Source organism: Microtus oregoni, unplaced genomic scaffold (assembly GCF_018167655.1).
Source record: "Microtus oregoni isolate MIOR12 unplaced genomic scaffold, Mior012 000006F_ref0000085, whole genome shotgun sequence".
Classification (NCBI taxonomy): domain Eukaryota; kingdom Metazoa; phylum Chordata; class Mammalia; order Rodentia; family Cricetidae; genus Microtus; species Microtus oregoni.
Genome location: NW_024543065.1, coordinates 38450171 through 38469558, shown reverse-complemented (window position 1 = coordinate 38469558; position 19388 = coordinate 38450171). Strand labels below are relative to the sequence as shown.

Below are 19388 nucleotides of genomic sequence, written 5' to 3'. Positions count from 1 at the left end.
ATAGAATTGATCCCAGTTCCACCAGAAGGGAATTCATGTCTGGTACTGTAAATATGGTAAAACAAACAAACAAAATCATGGCTTGGGAATTACAGGTCCAAGGGCAGAGTCTATTGATGTTTTGTTAATGATCATGTCATTAATCTGCCATCAAAAATATATATGATTACAACTATCAGTTTGTACTACTCTCAACATTGATGAATTCATTCACCAATAGTAGTAGGTAATGCACAGTTGAAATAGCTGTTCAAAAAGTACTGAGAACAAGCAATTGATGGAGGAGGGTCATACTTTCATTGGTTAATAAAGAAACTGCTTGTCCTGATAGGTCAGAACATAGGTGGGTGGAGTAGACAGAACAGAATTCTGGGAGAAAGAAAACTGAGTCAAGCAGATGTAATGGAGCCAGCCGCCAGGCCAGACATGCTGAATCTTTCCTGGTAAGACACCACCTCATGGTGCTAGACAGATTAATAGAAATGGGTTAAGCAAGATATGAGAGTTAGCCAAGAAGAGGCTAGATATAATGGGCCAGGCAGTATTTAAATGAATACAGTTTGTGTGTTGTTATTTCGGGTGTAAAGCTAGCCGTGAGGGAGCTTGGGGGGGATGAAGAGCATGCCTGCTCGCCTCCTCACTACAGCAATTATGCAAGTTTGGGACAATTACCATTTCATTATGTTGAAGGAGGGTCACAGGAGTCTCCTTTTCCTCAGTGAAGGTCTACTAAGGTTAAGGGCAGGTATATTATTTTAAGAGTTTAGAATATGTGGTGGTTTGAAAAAAAATGGCCCCCAAATGGAGTGGCAATATTAGGTTTGGTCTTGTTAAAGTAGGTGTGGCCTTGCTGGAAGGAGTGTGCCATTGTGGGGGCAGGCTTTGCTCAAGCTTAGCTCAGCATGAGACTTAGACTCCTTCCTATTGCTTACAAGTCTAGGTGTAATTTCTCCACTCTCAGCTCATCCTCCAGCACATCTTCCTGCATGCTGCCATGTCCCATTATGATGATAATGGACTAAATCTCTGAAATTGTATGCCAGTTCCAATTAAATGTTTTCCTTTGTTAGAGTTGTGGTGGTCATGGTGTCTCTTAGCGCAATAAAAACTCTAAGACAGAATAAATACTTCCCCATTTTCCTTCAGCACTTCAAAAGTAATTTCTGAATGCCTTCAGAGCTTTCTTTTTTTGAAACAGGGTGTCTTGGTATTTGCTTGTAGACTAAGATGGCCTTAATTTCCCAGAGATCAACCTGTCTCTACTTCCAACATCCAGAGATTAAAGCCATAGTCTACTAAGCCTTGCAACCTTGGGGATTTCTTTTTATGTATAAATGTTTTGCCTGCATGTATATCTGTGCAATATGTGAAAATGGTGCCTACAGAATCCAGTAGGCATCAGATACCCTCATCCTAGAGGTACATACAGTTGTGAGCTACCTGTTAGGTGCTGTGAATCAAATCAGGGACCTACAGACCATCTCTCCAGCCCTGACCTGGAGATTTATAAACTGTAGGTGTTGTCACATTCACAGTCCAATTCTTTACAGATTCTCAACCTCTCCCTATTTGCATGAGTATAAACCTAAGATGAAGATGTTTGAGGATAGATAAACGATGAGAATTTATTGGAGCATTTTTTGTTTCATTATGAATTTCATGTTTACTATTCCAGCACTAGGCAAAAAATTTGTCAAACTGAATGTATTTGGGGGTGAAATTTCCAATGAACAGCAAGATATGGGGGTTATATATGGTGTACCTTTATAAGGTTTGTCAGAAGTATAAATTTAGTAATATACAGCAAAATTAGAGGAAAAAAGGTTTTTTCACAATTTTTTGATGCATTTTTGTCATTATTGTTTTCGGATACAGAGTTTATACAGTTCTGCCTGTTCTGATCTATTATGAAGACCAGGCTAGCCTTGAACTCACACAAATACCCTGCCTCTGTGTCTGAAGTATTGGGATTAAAGGTGAGCACATGACAGGAATCATTTTGAATTTGTAGAGGCTGAACAAGATGTTTTATTATAGCTTTTCTCAGGGGCTTGAGAAATGGCTTAGTGGCTGAGAGCTCTGGCTCCTCTTTCAGAGAATCAGGGTTCTATTTCCTGCACACATGCAGGTAGCAGCTTACAACTGCCTATAGCTCCAGATTTGGGGGTCTGATACCATTGGCCTCTACAGGCAGAATGCATACATGCATGCAATCAAAATTCCTGCATTTTTTTTAAAAAAAGCTTTTCAGTTTGATTTGCAGAATTTTATTATAATATAAATTCTTTGATATTTTTCTAATATATAAACCTCATTCAAAGTTTTCAAAAATTTCATATTTTTATGTTTCTATTGTGTATACTGTTGTGACTTATAAGCAGAGAGTACCAGGTAAATGCTACATCACAATATTCACAATGGCATTTTTCTCTCCAGTATTTTTCTGATGTGCTTGAAGAGTTGAGCATTTAGTAAAAAATTCACATTCTCTACATATGCAAGTCTATCTCCATTATGAACTCTATAATATATTGTAAGATTTGAATGCTGGATGAAGGATTTGTCAGTCTCTGCCATTTGTAAAGTTTCTCTCCAGTATGAATTTTCTAATGTGTTTGAAGATTTGAACACGTAGAAAAAGATTTGTCACATTCTTTACATCAGTAAGATTTCTCTCCAGTATGAATTTTCTGATGTGTTCTAGAGTAGCTGTCATAGTAAAGCATTTGTCACATATTTCACCGTTCTACGGTTTCTCACCTATGTGCATTCTGTAATGCATTTTAAGATTTGATAGCTGAAAAAGGACTTACAACATTCTTTGCCTTTGTATAATTTCTCTAGAAAATGAATTTTCTACTGCCTTCCTAATAATGAATAGTGGTTACAGGACCTGTTACACTCATTGCATTGGTAAAGCTACTCTCCAGCATGCCTTTTGTTTGAATGCATTTTTTGATGGCTTTTAAGTGCTGAGGACTGAGGAAATGACTTTCCACATTCTCTGCATTTGTAAGGTTTCTCTCCAGTATGGAGTCTTTGATGAGTTTTCAGACTTGAGCACTGGGTAAAGGATTTGTCACAAACGTTGCATTTGTAGGGTTTCTCTCCAGTATGAATTCTCTGATGCTTTGTAAGAGTTGACTTTAGAGCAAAGGATTTGTCACATTCCTTACATTTGTGAGGCTTTTCTCCAGTATACATTTTCTGATGGCTTTTAAGTGCTGATAAGTCATGAAATTCCTTTTCACAATTTTTGCATTTGTAAGGTTTTTCCCCAGTATGGAGTCTTTGATGTATTTTAAGATGTGAACATTGACTAAAGGATTTGTCACAAACATTGCACTTGTAGGGTTTCTTTCCAGTATGAATTCTCTGATGCTTTGTAAGAGTTGACTTCACAGGAAAGGATTTGTCACATTCCTTACATGTGTAAGGCTTCTCTCCAGTATGCATATTCTGATGGTTTTTAAGTACTACCAACAGGCGAAATGACTTTCCACAATCTTTGCATCTGTAAGGTTTCTCCCCAGTATGAAGTCTTTGATGTGTTTTAAGACTTGCACTCTGCTTATAGGATTTGTCACAAATGTCGCACTTGTAGGGTTTCTTTCCAGTATGAATTCTCGGATGTATGATGAGGCTTGAGGTGGTACTGACACATTTCCCGCGTTTCAAACATTGGTGTGGTGTCCCTCCAATGTAGATTGTTTGTTGCAAAACACTGTATGCAGAAGAGAAAGAGTCATCATATTCTCCCTGTCTGTGTTCTTTCTTTGCAGTGTAGAGTATGTGATCTTGAGTAATGATAGAACCCAAATTTAAAGATTTCTTGCAGTCTTTAGATTTAAAAGGTTCTTTTCCAGTGTGCAAGCTTTCATGTCTATCAGGGTTTGATGAGTCAACAGAGTCATCCCTGTGATCACTGCATCTGTAGCTATTCGAGTTTTCTCTAGTTCCATGTGTTTTATAAAGTGCACATGTGGAGGGGTCATGAAGCATGTTGCCAAGATCATTAGACTGACGAGACTCCTTTTCATTATTCACATGCTGATGGACAGGATCACATTTGCAATAGTTCTCTGAAAATGAGTAAAACTCAGGTTAATTGGCTTGTTCCAATAATAAATATGTGATAAATGACAGATTCTCTAAGTTCTCTCATAAGTCAACCAGCAACTATTTAGAATAGAGCTCCCACTAGTCAACTTTATTCTTCCACTATAACTCTATGGATTCTCACAGGGTGACCTTCATAGAAGATGAAACATCACTGGAATGGAGCTCAGTGACTGATTCTAATTAAAATACATGTCTCTTTTTAAATATTTATTTACTCAGAGACTGATGAAAAAGAACTTAATCTAATCCCAGATTCACAGTATTTATACTTCCTAGTGAACAGCAATGACGAGTACTGTGAGAATTCATTTTAAGATTAAAGGCTTACTCAAAAGCATCAAAGATTTTCTTTTTTCTTAAAAAAAAAAAAGCAATACATTCTCCAAATTTATAGATGCAAAGCAATTATTCTGCCAGACACGATAGGAACTAGATTGTTTAAGGCAGGGCTGTCATGGGCAGCTATTGCTAATTTCTGTCTTCCACTGTCTGAACTCCACACACTGCTGTGTTTCTTAAATTCCCTCAAAGGGTTAGGATGGAGTCCACAAGAATACACAGTATATCATAACTGATATTTAGGAGGCCAACCTACCATACACACACACACACACACACACACACACTTGCTGGAGGATAAAACTCACAAGGTAGGGCCTGTGAGGAATACTGACTGCCTTTTGAATAGCTGTTTGCCTCTACCTGCAATTCTCTGTGTGACAACATGGTCCCCCTCTAATTCCAGCTTGGGGACTTGTCCTACAAGCTTAGTAGTGTATTCCTCATATGTTGGGCCCAATATTTCTATGTACTGATAGAAGGATGATTTCTCCTCATATCATGTATCTCTGGTGGATAAAATAAGTAAGCCATAGCCAAGTTTTTGTTCTACATTGTGAGAAAAAACTGAAAAGCCTGTTCTTTATAATTATCTTAATGACAGAACAATTTGGCCAGACAAGGTGTCCTGTAAGAAAGATGACAAATGGTACTTTCACAGATAAAACTCAAGGACAGAACTGTCGTATGCCCGGATTTGTTAACTCAAAGCCTTTCGTATATTAAAAAGAACAAGAAGTGTAGTGAGCTCATTCTGCCTCCTGTGACAGAAAATGTAGCACTCCACTGCTTTGACCCTAAAGGCTATTAACACCTTGAATACACTTTCACCTCAGTTTATCGATACAAGATTTTAACTTAGAAGACTAACTGATTATGTTTTAGTTCTGAGATCTGGATGATTTACAAGAAGATGTTGTAAATTGATTAACCATCTTCAGAGACAGATAGCCTTCTAGCATGGTTACTGATTAGTGTGTGAAATACATGCAGGTGGCTGGAGCGGCTGGGAGGTGTCAAGTCCCAGATTTTGTATGAAATAGTAATAGGTCCCTTCTTTGCTCTAAGCACACAGAGTAGAAGTATGTTTTAGAATTGAAAGGATTTTTATTGCCAGTTAACATTTGGTGGATATGCTGATATGAATCATCACTGTACATTTCCCCCTTGCCTTATGCAAGTTGCCATGGTTACTCACTGACAGTTTCTGAAGCACAGCTGCATTCTCTGTGCCAGGAGATAACAGCATTTTACTTTTGCATGTTTTACTGATCACAAACTTTTAGCTTACAAATTTAGTCACACTTTGAGTGCATGAATTCCTTATTTCCTCTTAAAATTTCTATTTGGTTTAGTTTTCTGCCCTTTAAGAGACAGATGGAATTTTTTACAGCTAGGGCCACAGCCAATCATTAAAATCAGTGACAAGTTATTGCTTTGTATAACATATCTGTCTGCAAAGAATGCTTTGTGACCCTAAGAAAACAGCCTTGGAAAAGAACACCATTGTATATGTATAAAAACTGCAGAGATTTCGAACTGGGGACAGAAGAGTAAAGAATATGACTCAAACATCATCTGTGTGGGTTTCTGTTACCCCTCTGATTACAAATATCCTCAGTCCCTTCCACCCCACTGTGGCCTTCTGACTCAAACCCTGGAGGGAGCCTTGGGAGCTGGCCTCTCAGGCTACTGTTAAGGTTATTCTCAAGTCTCTCTGAACACCAACTCTTGAGATTATTTCCCAGAAGAGTGTTTGTGTATTCTTCAGTGGAAAGAAAATAAAGGATGCAATATAAAGACAGCAAGGAAGGGAATTACAGAATAATCCTGCTCCATGGATTCATTTCAGACATAAAGTTAGGAAAATTATTTTAATCCAATGTCAGCATAATGAAATAAAATTGCATTTTGTGCTAGTATTAAGTCAGCAAAATTCAGGTGCAATAAAACACAACATCTTCTAACAACAGGCAGCATGCATCCTGGAACCAGGACACTACACTAAGTCAAATGATCAGGAATCCTTTTAAGTGGAATTAAGTGTAGCAAAACTGTTTTCAGCTCTTGATTTCTCTTTCACTGGAAGCCATCACTGTTGTTCCACTCATTCACTAGCCCACCCTGGTTGTGGCTACTCTCTCCTCCCCACATTCCAGGGCTATCTCATTTGCTCTGAGTAGGTGACCAGGCCTATCTTGCATATAGTCCACATGTTCTGTGAGGTAGCTCATGACTCAAGGCAGAGTTTTTAGAAAGAATAAAGACATGTAACCAAGTACTGGGTTCAGTACATGAAGAGAGCACAAAGTAGAGGAATATAGGAATGAATTTTCAAGTGCTATTTCCTGTACATATTGTAAATATATTAAGGGAGACTTTTCAGTTTGCATATTTTGAGTTTTTTTCAAAATTAAAATGATGTCAAATGCAATGATGGACATCAAGCTTATGTTATGGATGGAAATAGTCCAAAATCCTGTGATCTACAATCTGTCCCACCTAGAAAATATGCTAGGGCAGTGGTGGAACAGAAATTGAGGGAGTATCTAACTAACGTCTGATCTTATTTATGGCCCAATCTGATGGAACCCATAGACAACATTGCTTGGGTAACCAAGGACCAAAGACTAGACAGACCAAAGAATAAGGGTAAAACCAAAAACTACTGCTGTAAAAAGAAAAAGTCCCTGTCTCAGAAAAACAAAAACAAAACAAACAACAACAACAACAAAAAAGAATGAAAAGAAAAGAAAAAAAAAGTTATCAAAAATAGCAGAGATACAGAGAGTCGACATGGGATGTCAAATCCCTTCTCCTCAGAGCTCAGAGAACCAGGCACAAGAGGAGGTTAAAGGAATCTAAGAGCACAAAGGGATAAAGGACAACAGAAGAACAAGGCCCTCTGAACTAACTAGCTAAGTGACACAGAGACAGTAGCAGCAGGCACAAGGCCTAAATGAATCTGCACCGGGCCCTCTGTATATGTATTATAGCTTAAGCGTAGTGTTATCATGGGACTCCGGAGTGTGAGAAAGAATGGGTCTCTGAGGTTTCTGCCTGTTCTAAGGACTCTCTTCCTTCTGCTGGGCTACGTTGTCGAACTTCAAATGATGGCTTTGCTTCATCTTATATTTTATTTTGCCATGCTTGGTTGTTATCTCTTTAAAAACTGCTCTTTTCTAAAGAGAGAAAGAAATGGAGTGGATATTGAGAGGAAGGGATAGAGGGAGGAACTGGGAGACTTAGAGGGAAGGGAAAATATATAATCTGGATATACTGGATGAGAAAATCTATTTCAATCAAAGGAAATAAATGAAAAAGAAGATATGGGTACAAATATTATATTCTACTAAGTTTCTGAATGTATCGTGGAAAAAAAAATGTGGGGTGTATGATACCTCTAAGTGGAAAACAGAAACCTCTAATGAAAAATGGAAGGGAAAAAAAAGGAAGTATCATGAAAAAGTTTTCGTCTACTACCAAAGTTTCCATAGTCCCCTATCATTTCCATGACAGCTTTAACAGCGAGTCCATAACCTATAAAGTTGTCACATACAAAGGATAAATTAGGAAATCTACAAGTCAAATTTCTCACCCAGAGAGACCAGGTTGCTGTAATTCTCCAACATCACATCAATGTACAAAGTCCTCTGAGCAGAGTTCAGACATTCCCACTCTTCTTGGGTGAAGTCCACAGCTACATCCCAGAATGTAAACAGACCCTGAAAGAAAAAAAGCACAGTTTGATCATGTGATACTGGACAGAGTATTTCCTTGATATAAGGAGACGTGAAGAAATATAAATGAGTGAAGACAATTACTCAAAAAGATGACTTCTAAATAATCACATTCTACAAGGAATGTTCCAACTCTCGGACAATAGGATAGCACAGTAGTCTTACCACGCAATACACATGAAAGAAGGCACACACTTCAGGTGTGGACAAGGTTAACTATTTGTTAAGGATGCAATGTTTATATCCCACAGATCACAGTGTACATGTCTCAGAAGGAAAATCTGTGATGAGGAAATGCGATTTTAAATGCTTTACATGTTGATCATGCTACAGTGATTCAAAACTTATATTTAATATGAGAAGCACAGAAACCTAAAGAACACAGGAAACACCCTCAGGATATGGGATGGGCAAGAACTTTCTGAATAGTAAAAAACACAAACAGAACCGGAACTAACCAAGTATCAACAGATGAGACTACATAAAAATAAAATCATTCTGTTAATCAAAGGAAACACTCAGTAGAGCACACAGACACCCAAAGAATGGGAGAAAATCTGTACCAGTGACACTTTGGATATAAGTTCATTGCTAGAATTTACCAAGAATTACAGAAATTAAATTCCAAGGATATAAAACTGCCAATCAATATATGGCCAAAAGAGCTGAAAAAAACATTTTGTGAAAAAAGAAACACAAATGGCCAATAAATTTGCCAAGTGTTCAGGATCCTTAAGATGTCATCATGGAAATGCAAACTAAAACTACTTTGGAATACTGCCTCACTCTGTCCAGAATGGCTGTCATCAACCAATCTGACAATAAATGTTAGAGAAAATGAGGAGAGAAAGGAATCCTAATAGACTGTCATTGTGCTGTCTCTCTCTCTCTCTCTCTGTGTGTGTGTGTGTGTGTGTGTATGTGTGTGTGTGTGTGTGTGTGTATGTGTATGTGTGGTGCAAGTTAATACAGACATTGTGGATAACAATTTAGAGATTAGTGACAAAAATTAAAGATAGATCTAATGTTTCAACAGCTCTTTCATTACTGGGCATATATCCAGGGAATTCCACATCCCATTACTGAGATATTTATACCCCACATTTATTGCTGCTTATTCATGAAAACAAAGAATTGGAATCAATCTAATTGCTTTCCGACAGATCACTATATAATGCAAACTGTATATACATATATATAAAATATACTATACAGCTGAAGAGAAAAACATAATAAAAATTTACAGGATAATGTTTGGATTTAGAATGTATAATAGTAAGTAAGGTCATAGAAGTCAGAAAAAAGAAACCATATTTTGCCTCATAAGAAAAATCAAGCCAATAATACATGTATTTGGGAAACAACATACATGTGGGTACAGCAGAGCATGGAGAAAAGATAACAAGAAAGGCTAACTATCAGGAGTTGAGGTAATGAACACCAGTTATGAAAAATGATATAAAGCTAAGTGCTTTTCTGGGTCTAATTTTGTCATATGTCTTTGGTTTTTGGTACTGTATAATTAAAATATATTCAATTTTGTGAAAATTTAAATTTTGTGAAAATATAAAATCTCATGTGAGGCTCTAGAGCTTCTGATCCCAAAGATGACAACTCTAACTGTATAAATACCTTAAGTTGTACAGCCTTTGGGTCTGGTTAAGTTCAGTGTGTGGGTTTTTTTTTTTTTGTTGTTGTTGTTGTTGTGTGTTTGTTTGGAACAATTTTTATAAAAAAGTTAAAAAAATCAGAAGCAGAAAATTAAAGGCTTTCAATGTCTCAAAATATAAAATTTCCAGAAAAAATAGTGGACATGATAACTGACCTGGGACAGATTAACTGGAGAATCAGCCATTTCTTTCTGTTTCTCGTCTTTGAGTTTTTCTTTCAGGAACAAAGAATAGATGGCTTGTTGCCCTTTCATATAAGAAAATGCAAAAGTTAATACTGAAAGCTGGTAAAAGAAAAATGTCAAAACACATGAAAAGAGCTAATAAACAGAACACTACCAGGTGTCCAGTAAATGATTCCAAAGAAAGAGCATGGAAATATAGTTAAAGCCTGGAGAGAAAAATCATATCAACCATATTGTTGCAATCAGAAAAATAATCTCCAATAATAAATTAGAAGAAAATATACAGAAGAGAATCAGAGGAATTATCCATGAGAACATGGGAAGTAATACATTTCACGGGAAGACCTGATAAGTAGACGAGAAATGTGCAAGATAGCAAACCACAAATTCTTATAGTAGAGAAACAATGCTCCTAATAACTTAACTAGCAATTGCTGTGGAAAATCCTTTTGTACACTGTGAAGATTTGTTGCTATAATTTTTTTAAATAAAGAAGCTGATTGGGGGCTGGAGAGATGGCTCAGTGGTTAAGAGTATTGCCTGCTCTTCCAAAGGTCCTGAGTTCAGTTCCCGGCAACCACATGGTGGCTCACAACCATCTGTAATAAAGTCTGGTGCCCTCTTCTGGCCTGCAGACATACACACAGACAGAATATTGTACACATAATAAATAAATTTTTTTTTTTAAAAAAAGAAGCTGATTGGCTAATAGCTAGATAAGATAAGGCGAGGTGGAAAAATCAGGGGATGCTGAGAAAAAAAAAGGACAAAATTAGGAGAGTTGCCAGCCAGATGGAGAAAATGTCAGATACACAAAATGGGATATAGGTAAAGGCCATGAGCCTCAGGGAAGTATATGGATTTCCTAGAAATGAGTTAAAGTGTAAGAGTTGGTTAGTAGTAAGCCTGAGCTACTGGCTGAGCATTTACAATTAATATAAGCCTCTGAATAATTATTTGACAGTGTGAGAAACAGGGAAACTTCTGCTTACAAGCAACAAGATCAAAATCAAAACCAAAGAAGATAAAAACCTATGAACAAAAATTCCAGCCACTCTGAAAGTCAATACAAAGAATTTAAAGTTAAATATATAAAACCTCAATTTAAATCAATCTAGCACATGGGTCAGCTGTACCACTCCTTGGCACATGCTCAAAGGACCTGACATCCTACTCATTGCTCACCCATGGTAATTGATGTTCTAGTCACAATAGCTACAGAAGGCATGCAAGCTAAATGTCCTTGAACTAATGAATGAATGGTGAAAATATAGAACATATACACCATAAAATATCAGCTGTAAAGAAAATTTAACTCATTAACTTTGCAGGTAAATGGATAGACCTAGAAAAGATCATACTGAGTTTGGTAACCCCGACACAGAAAGAGACAATGGTTGTTCTCTCTCAGAGAAAGTTCCTAGCTACAAATCTTCAGATGTGAATCCACAAACTGGAGTGACTGCAGTAACCAGAAGAGCAAAATAGACCACTGTGGGGTGTGGGGGAGTATGAGAGGGGAATAACTGAAAGCAAGTGGTCTGGAGGGGGAAATGGAAAAATGAGAAGGGATTTAATTATGGAGAAAGAACAGAAATAAACACAAAAGGGGGGTAAAATAAGAGTAAGTATGTCTGAAAACGTCATAAGGAATCTTACTATTACCATCTACCAAAAATGCCTATAACATATAAGTCTGTATATCCAGTTATAGTTAGAGTATAAATGAAAAGTTCCCATCTGTGCTGATAATGCAAGAGAAATACAAATTTTCTAACAAAACCATCAACTCCAAGTGAAAAAAACCTGCTTTAAAGTTGTTGGTCACAGCTATCCATGAGATTACCTAACCAGCTACTGCTGTTGTCCATGCTTTCCTCCTAGACATAGAAGGTGAGTCCCTATTGTTGAAGAAGCCATGCACTTTGCACACAGATCCCAGAGGATCTGAGAAAGTTATGACTTTAAAGCCTACTCCATGTGGATCAGCTTTCATGGTACCAGACGGCAACATTCAAACTTCCAGAGAGGGACCTGGCCAACAGTCCTATCCAGCAATGACTCCAATGAACCACAACAATGATCTGCACTGCATGATAGACGGAAGGGTCCAAGAGTGGCACACGTACCTTGGTGGTGACCACAGCTTCTAATTGGACTGAAGACCCTCTCAACAGGAGGGAAATCATGCCTGGTCCTGAAAACCTGGCCAGTTTCCTCAGGGATAGTGAAGTCAGGGATTGTGGAGGAGAACAATTTCATTAAATCAGCATAATCACTAACTGAATTCTAAAAATTTTACTTACTTACATAGATAAATGTTGTCCTCGCCCTAACCATGGAAAGTTCTTTTGGAACACATGGAGATTATTACAAAAAACCGCAACCAGTCAAAATGCAGACTTGTGATGCTCAGTTCCCACTGACACATACGCAACACCATTCCTTTACCTCAGGCTCAGGGGTCACCGAGAAAGAGGAGAGGGAACATTTTAAGAGCCAGAGGAACAAGATATTTGCTGTGAGATTGTGACTCCTAGAAATGTCAGAGAAGCTACATGCATAAAATCTTACAAACAGGGCTGCCTAAACATGAGCAGAACAAGGCCAACACCAAGAGACATGCTAACATGGAAGGGAGGCCTAAACTCTAGTCAAACACTAAGCAATTCTGAGAACTGGAGAAATAGAGAAGAGTACACCATATGGTTATCCAATACCAAATGTTCATCCCTGAAAACATACAGACTGAGTAGGCTGTATTTTAAAAACAATGAAAGAAAAAATTACTAAGAAATAATAAATGCTTATGTAAAGTCAAGATTTTAGATAATCTACATAAAAATGTCTATAAGAGCCTTATACCATTTTCTATTATTGATACTCACATAAGTAAAACATAATAGGACTAGATAGATGGCTCAATGGGTATGAACGTCTGTGACTGCTTTAGAGACGCAGGTTCCATGCTCAGGCCCCAGAGGGTGGCTCCCATCAGTCCACACACACAATTCTAGAATGCACATGATATACTGTCATACATGTAGCAAAACACTCATGGCAAAACTGATTTCCTGTCCCACTTTAACATTCACTTGATCCTTTTCTACTCCTTCCCCAATTCCTCCAAATACCTGCATCCTTAGCCACTGACTCCTCCCTCTCCATCTTCCTGGCCTCTTTGTTCTGTTTCACAGGTGAACAGGTCCTGGTGCTCAGTGAGAGCTGCACATGAGAAAGAGATTCTTCAGAAAGCAGCTGGATTTCTAACATAGTACTGTGCTCAGTACATGAAGAGAAAACAAAATAGAGGATTATAGAACGATTTTCCAATTGTTGTGCAGTGTCAGAATACTGAAAATATTATAAAACATTGTTAGTTATTGTTACTTGAATCCCACTTTCAATCACAGCTCAGTCAAATATCAGAGGCGAAAATGTAAGTGAATGATTGGGATGAGAATCATACCCAAGGGACGTTCTGTTATCATGGACCAAAAATGCTGGCAGCCTTATACCTCCAAAAAAAAAGACTCAAAAGGAGAACATTTTGTGAAAATTTTTATTTGTTCCTCTGAGGATTTTACTTTATTCTGTGAAGTGTGAGATTCTATAATCACACAAGTCACACACACACATGCAGATTAGTTTTGCTAGGAACTCTAAGGAGGAAAGGAGATTGCACGCAAACTATTCTCACCCACAGAAACCAGACTGCTGTAATTCTGCAATATCCAGTCTCTGTACAAAGTCAGGGCAGGGTCCAGGCATTGTCCCTCCTCCTGGGAGAAGTCCACAGTCACACCACTGGCTGTCAATAGAGCACAAAGTAAAAAATAAATAAATAAATAAATAAATAAATAAATAAAAACAGTTTGAATCTTCCTGTTGGTGCATACTTTTAGTCCTAGAATTTGGGAGAAACAGGTGGGTGGAACCCTGTGTTTTCCAATCCATCTTGGTCTACAGGGCCAAGCAGCACAAACAAAGGGTCTCAACAAAGCAAACATAAGAACCAAAAGTTAATAGTTCTGTCAAGAGTCCATGGTCAGAGTACTTTTTTTGGACCAAGGAGTCAAGACTATTGTAGACATTTTTCAGATGTAAATGAGTTATCATCATTATTAACATATGGCTTCCAATCTCATTCTATATTAAAATGTCTTTTCTTCTTTTGAACTCAGGATAAAGTGGGGCTTATACATTACCCAGAACTGGAGGATGAGAGGGTTTCCAAAGGTTGGAGGATTTCCAGAGGAACTTTTGCTAAGTAGGAACTTGGCTAAACATTTTGCAATTATTTGACAGAACATGTTATCAGGGTACATTGATGCCGTAAGTCAAACTCCATAGGGTGGAGAGCATGCCAAATTCCAGAAACAGCTTAAAGTATGGTCAACTTGAATTTGGCAGCAAACAGAAACAAACTACAAAGCCTTTAACCCCAGCACTCAGGAGGCAGAAGTAGGTGGATCTCCGACTTTGAGGTTAGTCTGGTCCACGGAGCAATTTCCAGGACAGCCACCGCTTTACTGAGAAATCCTGACTCAAAAAAACAAAAGAAAACAAACTGAAATGAACTTGTTTTGACCTTATAACAAATGACTTCTATCCTTAAGATGGAGTCAGGCTGGTCAATCATTAACCCTAGATGTCCTGAAAGTCATTCTGTAGATCAAGCTGGCTTCAAACTCAGAGACTCATCTGTCTCTGCCTCCGTGTGCTGAAATTAAAGGCACGTGCCAACACCACCTAGATCATAATGCCTTTTCACAGACATCTCAAACAACATACTGTACTTTCTAGACTCCAAGGTGCAACATTAATAAATGAGCACAAGAGGACACGTTTCCTTTCTCTTCCATCCTTTCCTTCTTTTTCTTTTTCCTCCTCCTCTTTTCCTGTTGTTTGTTTGTTTGTTTTTTTTCTTTTATGAGACACAGTCCCTCACCATGTAGTTGTGGGTGTCCTGAAAATCACTATGCTGGTCTCCAACATAAGGAGATTCACCTGCCTCTGCCACTGGAGCACTGGAATTCAAGGCCTGTGCCACAAGATATGGTGAAGACTCTTCTCAGAGTGGTATATTTACACCACAGAGAGCATATGTCTCAGATGGAAAAATAATAAAGTGTGAAACTTTTACGTTTAAATGTTAATGTCTACACCCATACACCAATAAATAAATAAATAAGTAAGTAAGTAAGTCAGGCAGTGGTTGGTGCAGCACACCTTTAATCCCAGCACTCAAGAGGATCTCTGTGAGTTCGAGGCCAGCATGGTCTACAGAGCAAGTTCCAGGACAGTCTCCAAAGCTACAAAGAAACCCTGTGTCAAAAAAAACAAAAACAAAAAAACGCAAAAAATATATTTTTATTCGATTAAATCTGCAGCCATCTTCATGACTAATATTTAAATTCTGCCCTGGGATAAAAAATAATAAATCCCCAACTCCCCAGATATAATACGAAAGTTAACCTGGATGAGTGTAAATTTGAAGAGCTTTTCCTTTCCATCATAGCAACGAGAACCGTGTTTGCAAATATCGACAGATAAATTCAAATATTCTACTATATTATTTTTATAAGAATATTTTGGAAATAAAAAGATCAATAGAAAAAAAACAGGCTTATTTCATATGATCTAAAATATACGAAGGCAAAGGTATTCAAAGCAGAATTTCAGAACCAGCTTCCTTATGAACAGCAGAGAAACTGCTCGCACCTCTGGTCCCTTCCCTGCTGGGTCCCAGCCCCGCAGCTCCTCTGACCTGGGAGGTTCCAGGGCCGCCGGGCTGCGGTTCCCGCCACTGCGCTGCTGACTTTCCCAGGCCGCCCCGCGGCGACTGCGGCTCCGGGGAGTTTTCGCGTCCCCGCGACACCTAGGTCTACACCACGCGGTTCTATACCATTCGGTCCGGGAGCAACGAGAGAAAAAAACGGCATTTGGCGCTTGTGGCTTTGGCTCCTAAGTCGATTTCAAACACCGCACCAACAGGGTTTCCCAGCTTCCGCTTACGTCACCACTATAACCCCGCCCCCTTCTCCGCCCTTCCCTTACGTCCAGCCAATGTGCCACATCGTTCCAAGCTCTGTTTCCGGGTTAGTATCTCCGCCCCAACGAACCGCCCTCCCTCTCTGTCTCAGGCTTCCATCCACACAGCTCCAGCTGTCAGGCTGCCCTGGACCCGCCCTGCACAGCCTCCCCACATGCTCGCTGCCAGCCTAGAGCAGATCTGGATCTAGGAGGACGTTGCACCCGTCCCGTACTGACCCCACAGTGAGTCTGAGCACTTTAGTTAAAAGACAGGCAGCCTGACCTCTACCTGACTACCAGCCTCCTTGGCTATATACTTAGACCAAATGATAACTGGAAAAATTCAGAAGCCAGAGTCCCAACCAAACAGACATGACAAGTAAAATACAAATACTACAATCGTGCTTTGGGGGAAGACAATTCAGGAACGTGGATTTTAAAGAAGTTTGGCTAGTCCACTGCTAACAGGCCAGGGATGAGTTCTGAACTGTTTTCGGAACTAGATGGTGGTCCTTTCGTTTCTGTGACTCATGCTTAAGGTCTTTTTGGATAAAACATATATTTTTCTTTAAATGCAGTGGTGAATGCCTAGATTCTTGGCTGTCCTAGATGCAAGAAATAAATAAGGTATGTGGTCCCAGTTTTAAAAACTTTAGTTACACCATTCATGGCTCTGGGAGTGGAAGATGCCCGGAAAAGGGATAAGAAGGAAAAGAGGAGGAAGGGCTAAGACATGCCATTCTCTAGACTCCCTACAGCTGCTGTAATCAGTAACCAACAGCAACTGTACTACCTGTACTGACCTCACACTAGACCACATCAGTCTAGCAAAGGGAAAGGCTCACAGGGCCCACTCTTTACCTCTCAAATGTCAGATATGGATGGATGGTAGGAAAATAACCATTGCCTTGAGCTGTAGTTCTCTACTGAGCCCAGTAGCTCAGCACATAGCTCCAAACCCACAGTCTTAACAGATGGCTCTGGTCAATCTCAGCAGGTCCCAAAGCAAAATGAGTCAACGTGAACACCATAGGGAGATTTAGTGGAATTTTGGACCAGAGTAATTGAGAAGTAGGAAATGAGAGTATTTTTTGGCACACACGACACAGAGATACACACTGTATATGTGTTTATGAAATAGCGAATGATGCTGCGGGAACTGCTTTGGCAAATAGCCTTTAAGATACCAGCCAACTTGGGCGTGGCCTCTTTTACTATAAATGCAACTGTAAAGCTCATGCTTGCTCTCTTGCTGCTTCCAGTTCTCACTTCCGGCCGCTAGATTTGGTTCCGGTGCCTTTTTGGGGAGAGGACTGTGATCTAGGACAGTGATCTGTGAGTCTCCCCTAAATAAATAACCCCTTATTATACCTAAGTCTGAACTAGTGTGGGACTATTTTGTGACTTCTGTCATCATAATGATAATTTTTTAAAATGTCCATATCGGTCTGTAATTTCTTTTTGGTTGTATCATTACCTGGTTTAACATCAGGGAATACTAAGCACTGGGAAATCTTAATTTTTTGTTTCAAGAAGCATTTTAAGTAGCTTTGTTGTTAGTTCTTTGAAATTTTCATAGAATCCTGTCAATCTTGTCATAGGGTTGTCTTTTTAAAATTTATTTCTTTTTTTTTAATGAAATTCAACTTCTTTAGTTTCTTTAAGATTTATTTATTTATTATGTATACAGTGTTCCTCCTGCCTGTACACCTCCGTGCCAGAAGAGGGCACCAGATCTCATTACAGATGGTTGTGAGCCACCATGTGGTTGCTGGGAATTGAACTCAGGACCTCTGGAAGAATAGTCAGGGCTCTTAGCTTCTGAGCCATCTCTCCAGCCCCTAAAATTTATTTCACTCACAGTTCTCCTCACCCCTCCTATGACTCCCCTCGCCTCCCCTGCAGCCCAACCTCCTTCCATTCCTCCCAGTGGGTCAGGACTCCCATGGGAAGTCAACAAAGTCTGGCACAAATTGAAGCAAGACCAAGACAAGCCTCCCACCCACCCAGCGCATCAAGACTGAGCATGGCACCCCATCATAGGGAATGGGCTACAATAGGACAGCTCATACACCAGGCATAGATTCTGGTCTGCCAGGTTCCTCACAGACAACCTATGCTTCACCACTGTCCCCCACGTATGGAGCGCCTAATTCAGTCCCATGGAGGCACCACAGCTGTCAGTTTAGAGTTCCTGAGTTTCCACAAGCTTGGTTCAGCTGTCTCCATAGATTTCTCCATCATGATCTTGACCTCCCTTGCTCATATATTCCCTCGTCCCTCTATTTGACTGGATTCCTGGAGCTTGGCCTGGTGCTTGGTTATGGATCTCTGCTTGTGGTTCCATCAGTTGCTGAATGAACGCTCTATGATGATGGTTGGGGTATTCCCCAATCTGAATACAGGGGAAGGCCAGTTTGGGCTCCCTTTCCACTATTGCTAGGAGTCTTAGCTGGGGCCATTGTTAGGGATTTTGGGGAATTTCCCTAGCATCAGTTTTTCTATCATGATCTCATAGTGGCTCTATCAAGATCTCTCTTTCATTGCTTTCCCACTCGGTTGCTCTCCCCACTTGACGATCCCGTACTTTCATGTTCTCATCTCACATCTCCTCCCCTGTACTGACCCCCCATCCCCAGTTTGCTCAGGAAATCTCATCTAATTCCGCTTCCCTGGGCTATCCATGTTCCTCTTACGGTCTTCATTGTTACCAAGCTTCTCTGCAACAAAGTCTAACTTAGTGAACTAATGACAAATGTTGGTTTTTTTTTAATAGGATATTTTGTCTGTGCACCATATGTGTTCCTAGTGCTAGCAGACACAGAAGTGGGCACTGAATGCCTTGGAATTGAGGTTACATATTGAGTGCCCGTGTGAGGGTGCTGGGAATTCGAATTGAGTCTTCTGAAAGAGCAGGCGGTGGTCTTAACCACTGAGTCAACCTTAAATCCAGTGAACCAGTGAGTCTTATTTGGGGTGGCCTACAATTGTGAGGTGGGGGGTTACTTATAGATGCTCAAACTACTCAATGAAAGGTGCATCATACTGTGGGAGTGATGGCTAATGAAGCTGGAAACCTTGGGATCACTGCACAGCTGGCAGGATTTTAAGGGAGATTGGAAGTGTCTTTCAAACCATGAAGTACATCCTCCAGGTGGCTTGTCTTGTCTGGTCCAGGCAACTTGACTATTGTCTGCCTGTTGGATGGTCTGAACACCTGTGCAGTTCAGCTATCTGTCAGTGTCAGCAGTTCTTAGAGATTATATATGCTTGAGCGGGGAGGGCACAGTTTCTGT

The 19388-nt window shown here is 39.5% G+C and overlaps 1 protein-coding gene across 1 annotated transcript; it reads right to left on the bottom strand.

Annotated features, from left to right (window-relative positions):
- Nucleotides 1-1748: 1748 nt before the first annotated feature.
- LOC121449257 (zinc finger protein 54-like) lies at nucleotides 1749-16059 on the bottom strand. Its single transcript, XM_041653561.1, has 5 exons — nucleotides 15827-16059; nucleotides 13757-13867; nucleotides 10027-10118; nucleotides 8060-8186; nucleotides 1749-4082 (listed from the first exon to the last, which is right to left on the bottom strand). The coding sequence occupies exons 1-5, from the start codon at nucleotides 15999-16001 to the stop codon at nucleotides 2920-2922; spliced, it is 1668 nt and encodes a 555-aa protein (XP_041509495.1). The 5' UTR covers nucleotides 16002-16059; the 3' UTR covers nucleotides 1749-2919.
- Between the last annotated feature and the right edge of the window lie 3329 nt (nucleotides 16060-19388).

Bases quoted from the DNA above. Each gene is read 5' to 3' on its own strand.
- LOC121449257 (XM_041653561.1), bottom strand. From the start codon at position 16,001: ATGCCGTTTTTTTCTCTCGTTGCTCCCGGACCGAATGGTATAGAACCG. The intron at 13,868-15,826 runs GTCAGAGGAGCT...CTCTATTGACAG, and splicing joins GCGGCCCTGGAACCTCCCAG to CCAGTGGTGTGACTGTGGAC. The intron at 8,187-10,026 runs GTCAGTTATCAT...TTTTTCTTTCAG, and splicing joins CTCCAGTTAATCTGTCCCAG to GGTCTGTTTACATTCTGGGA.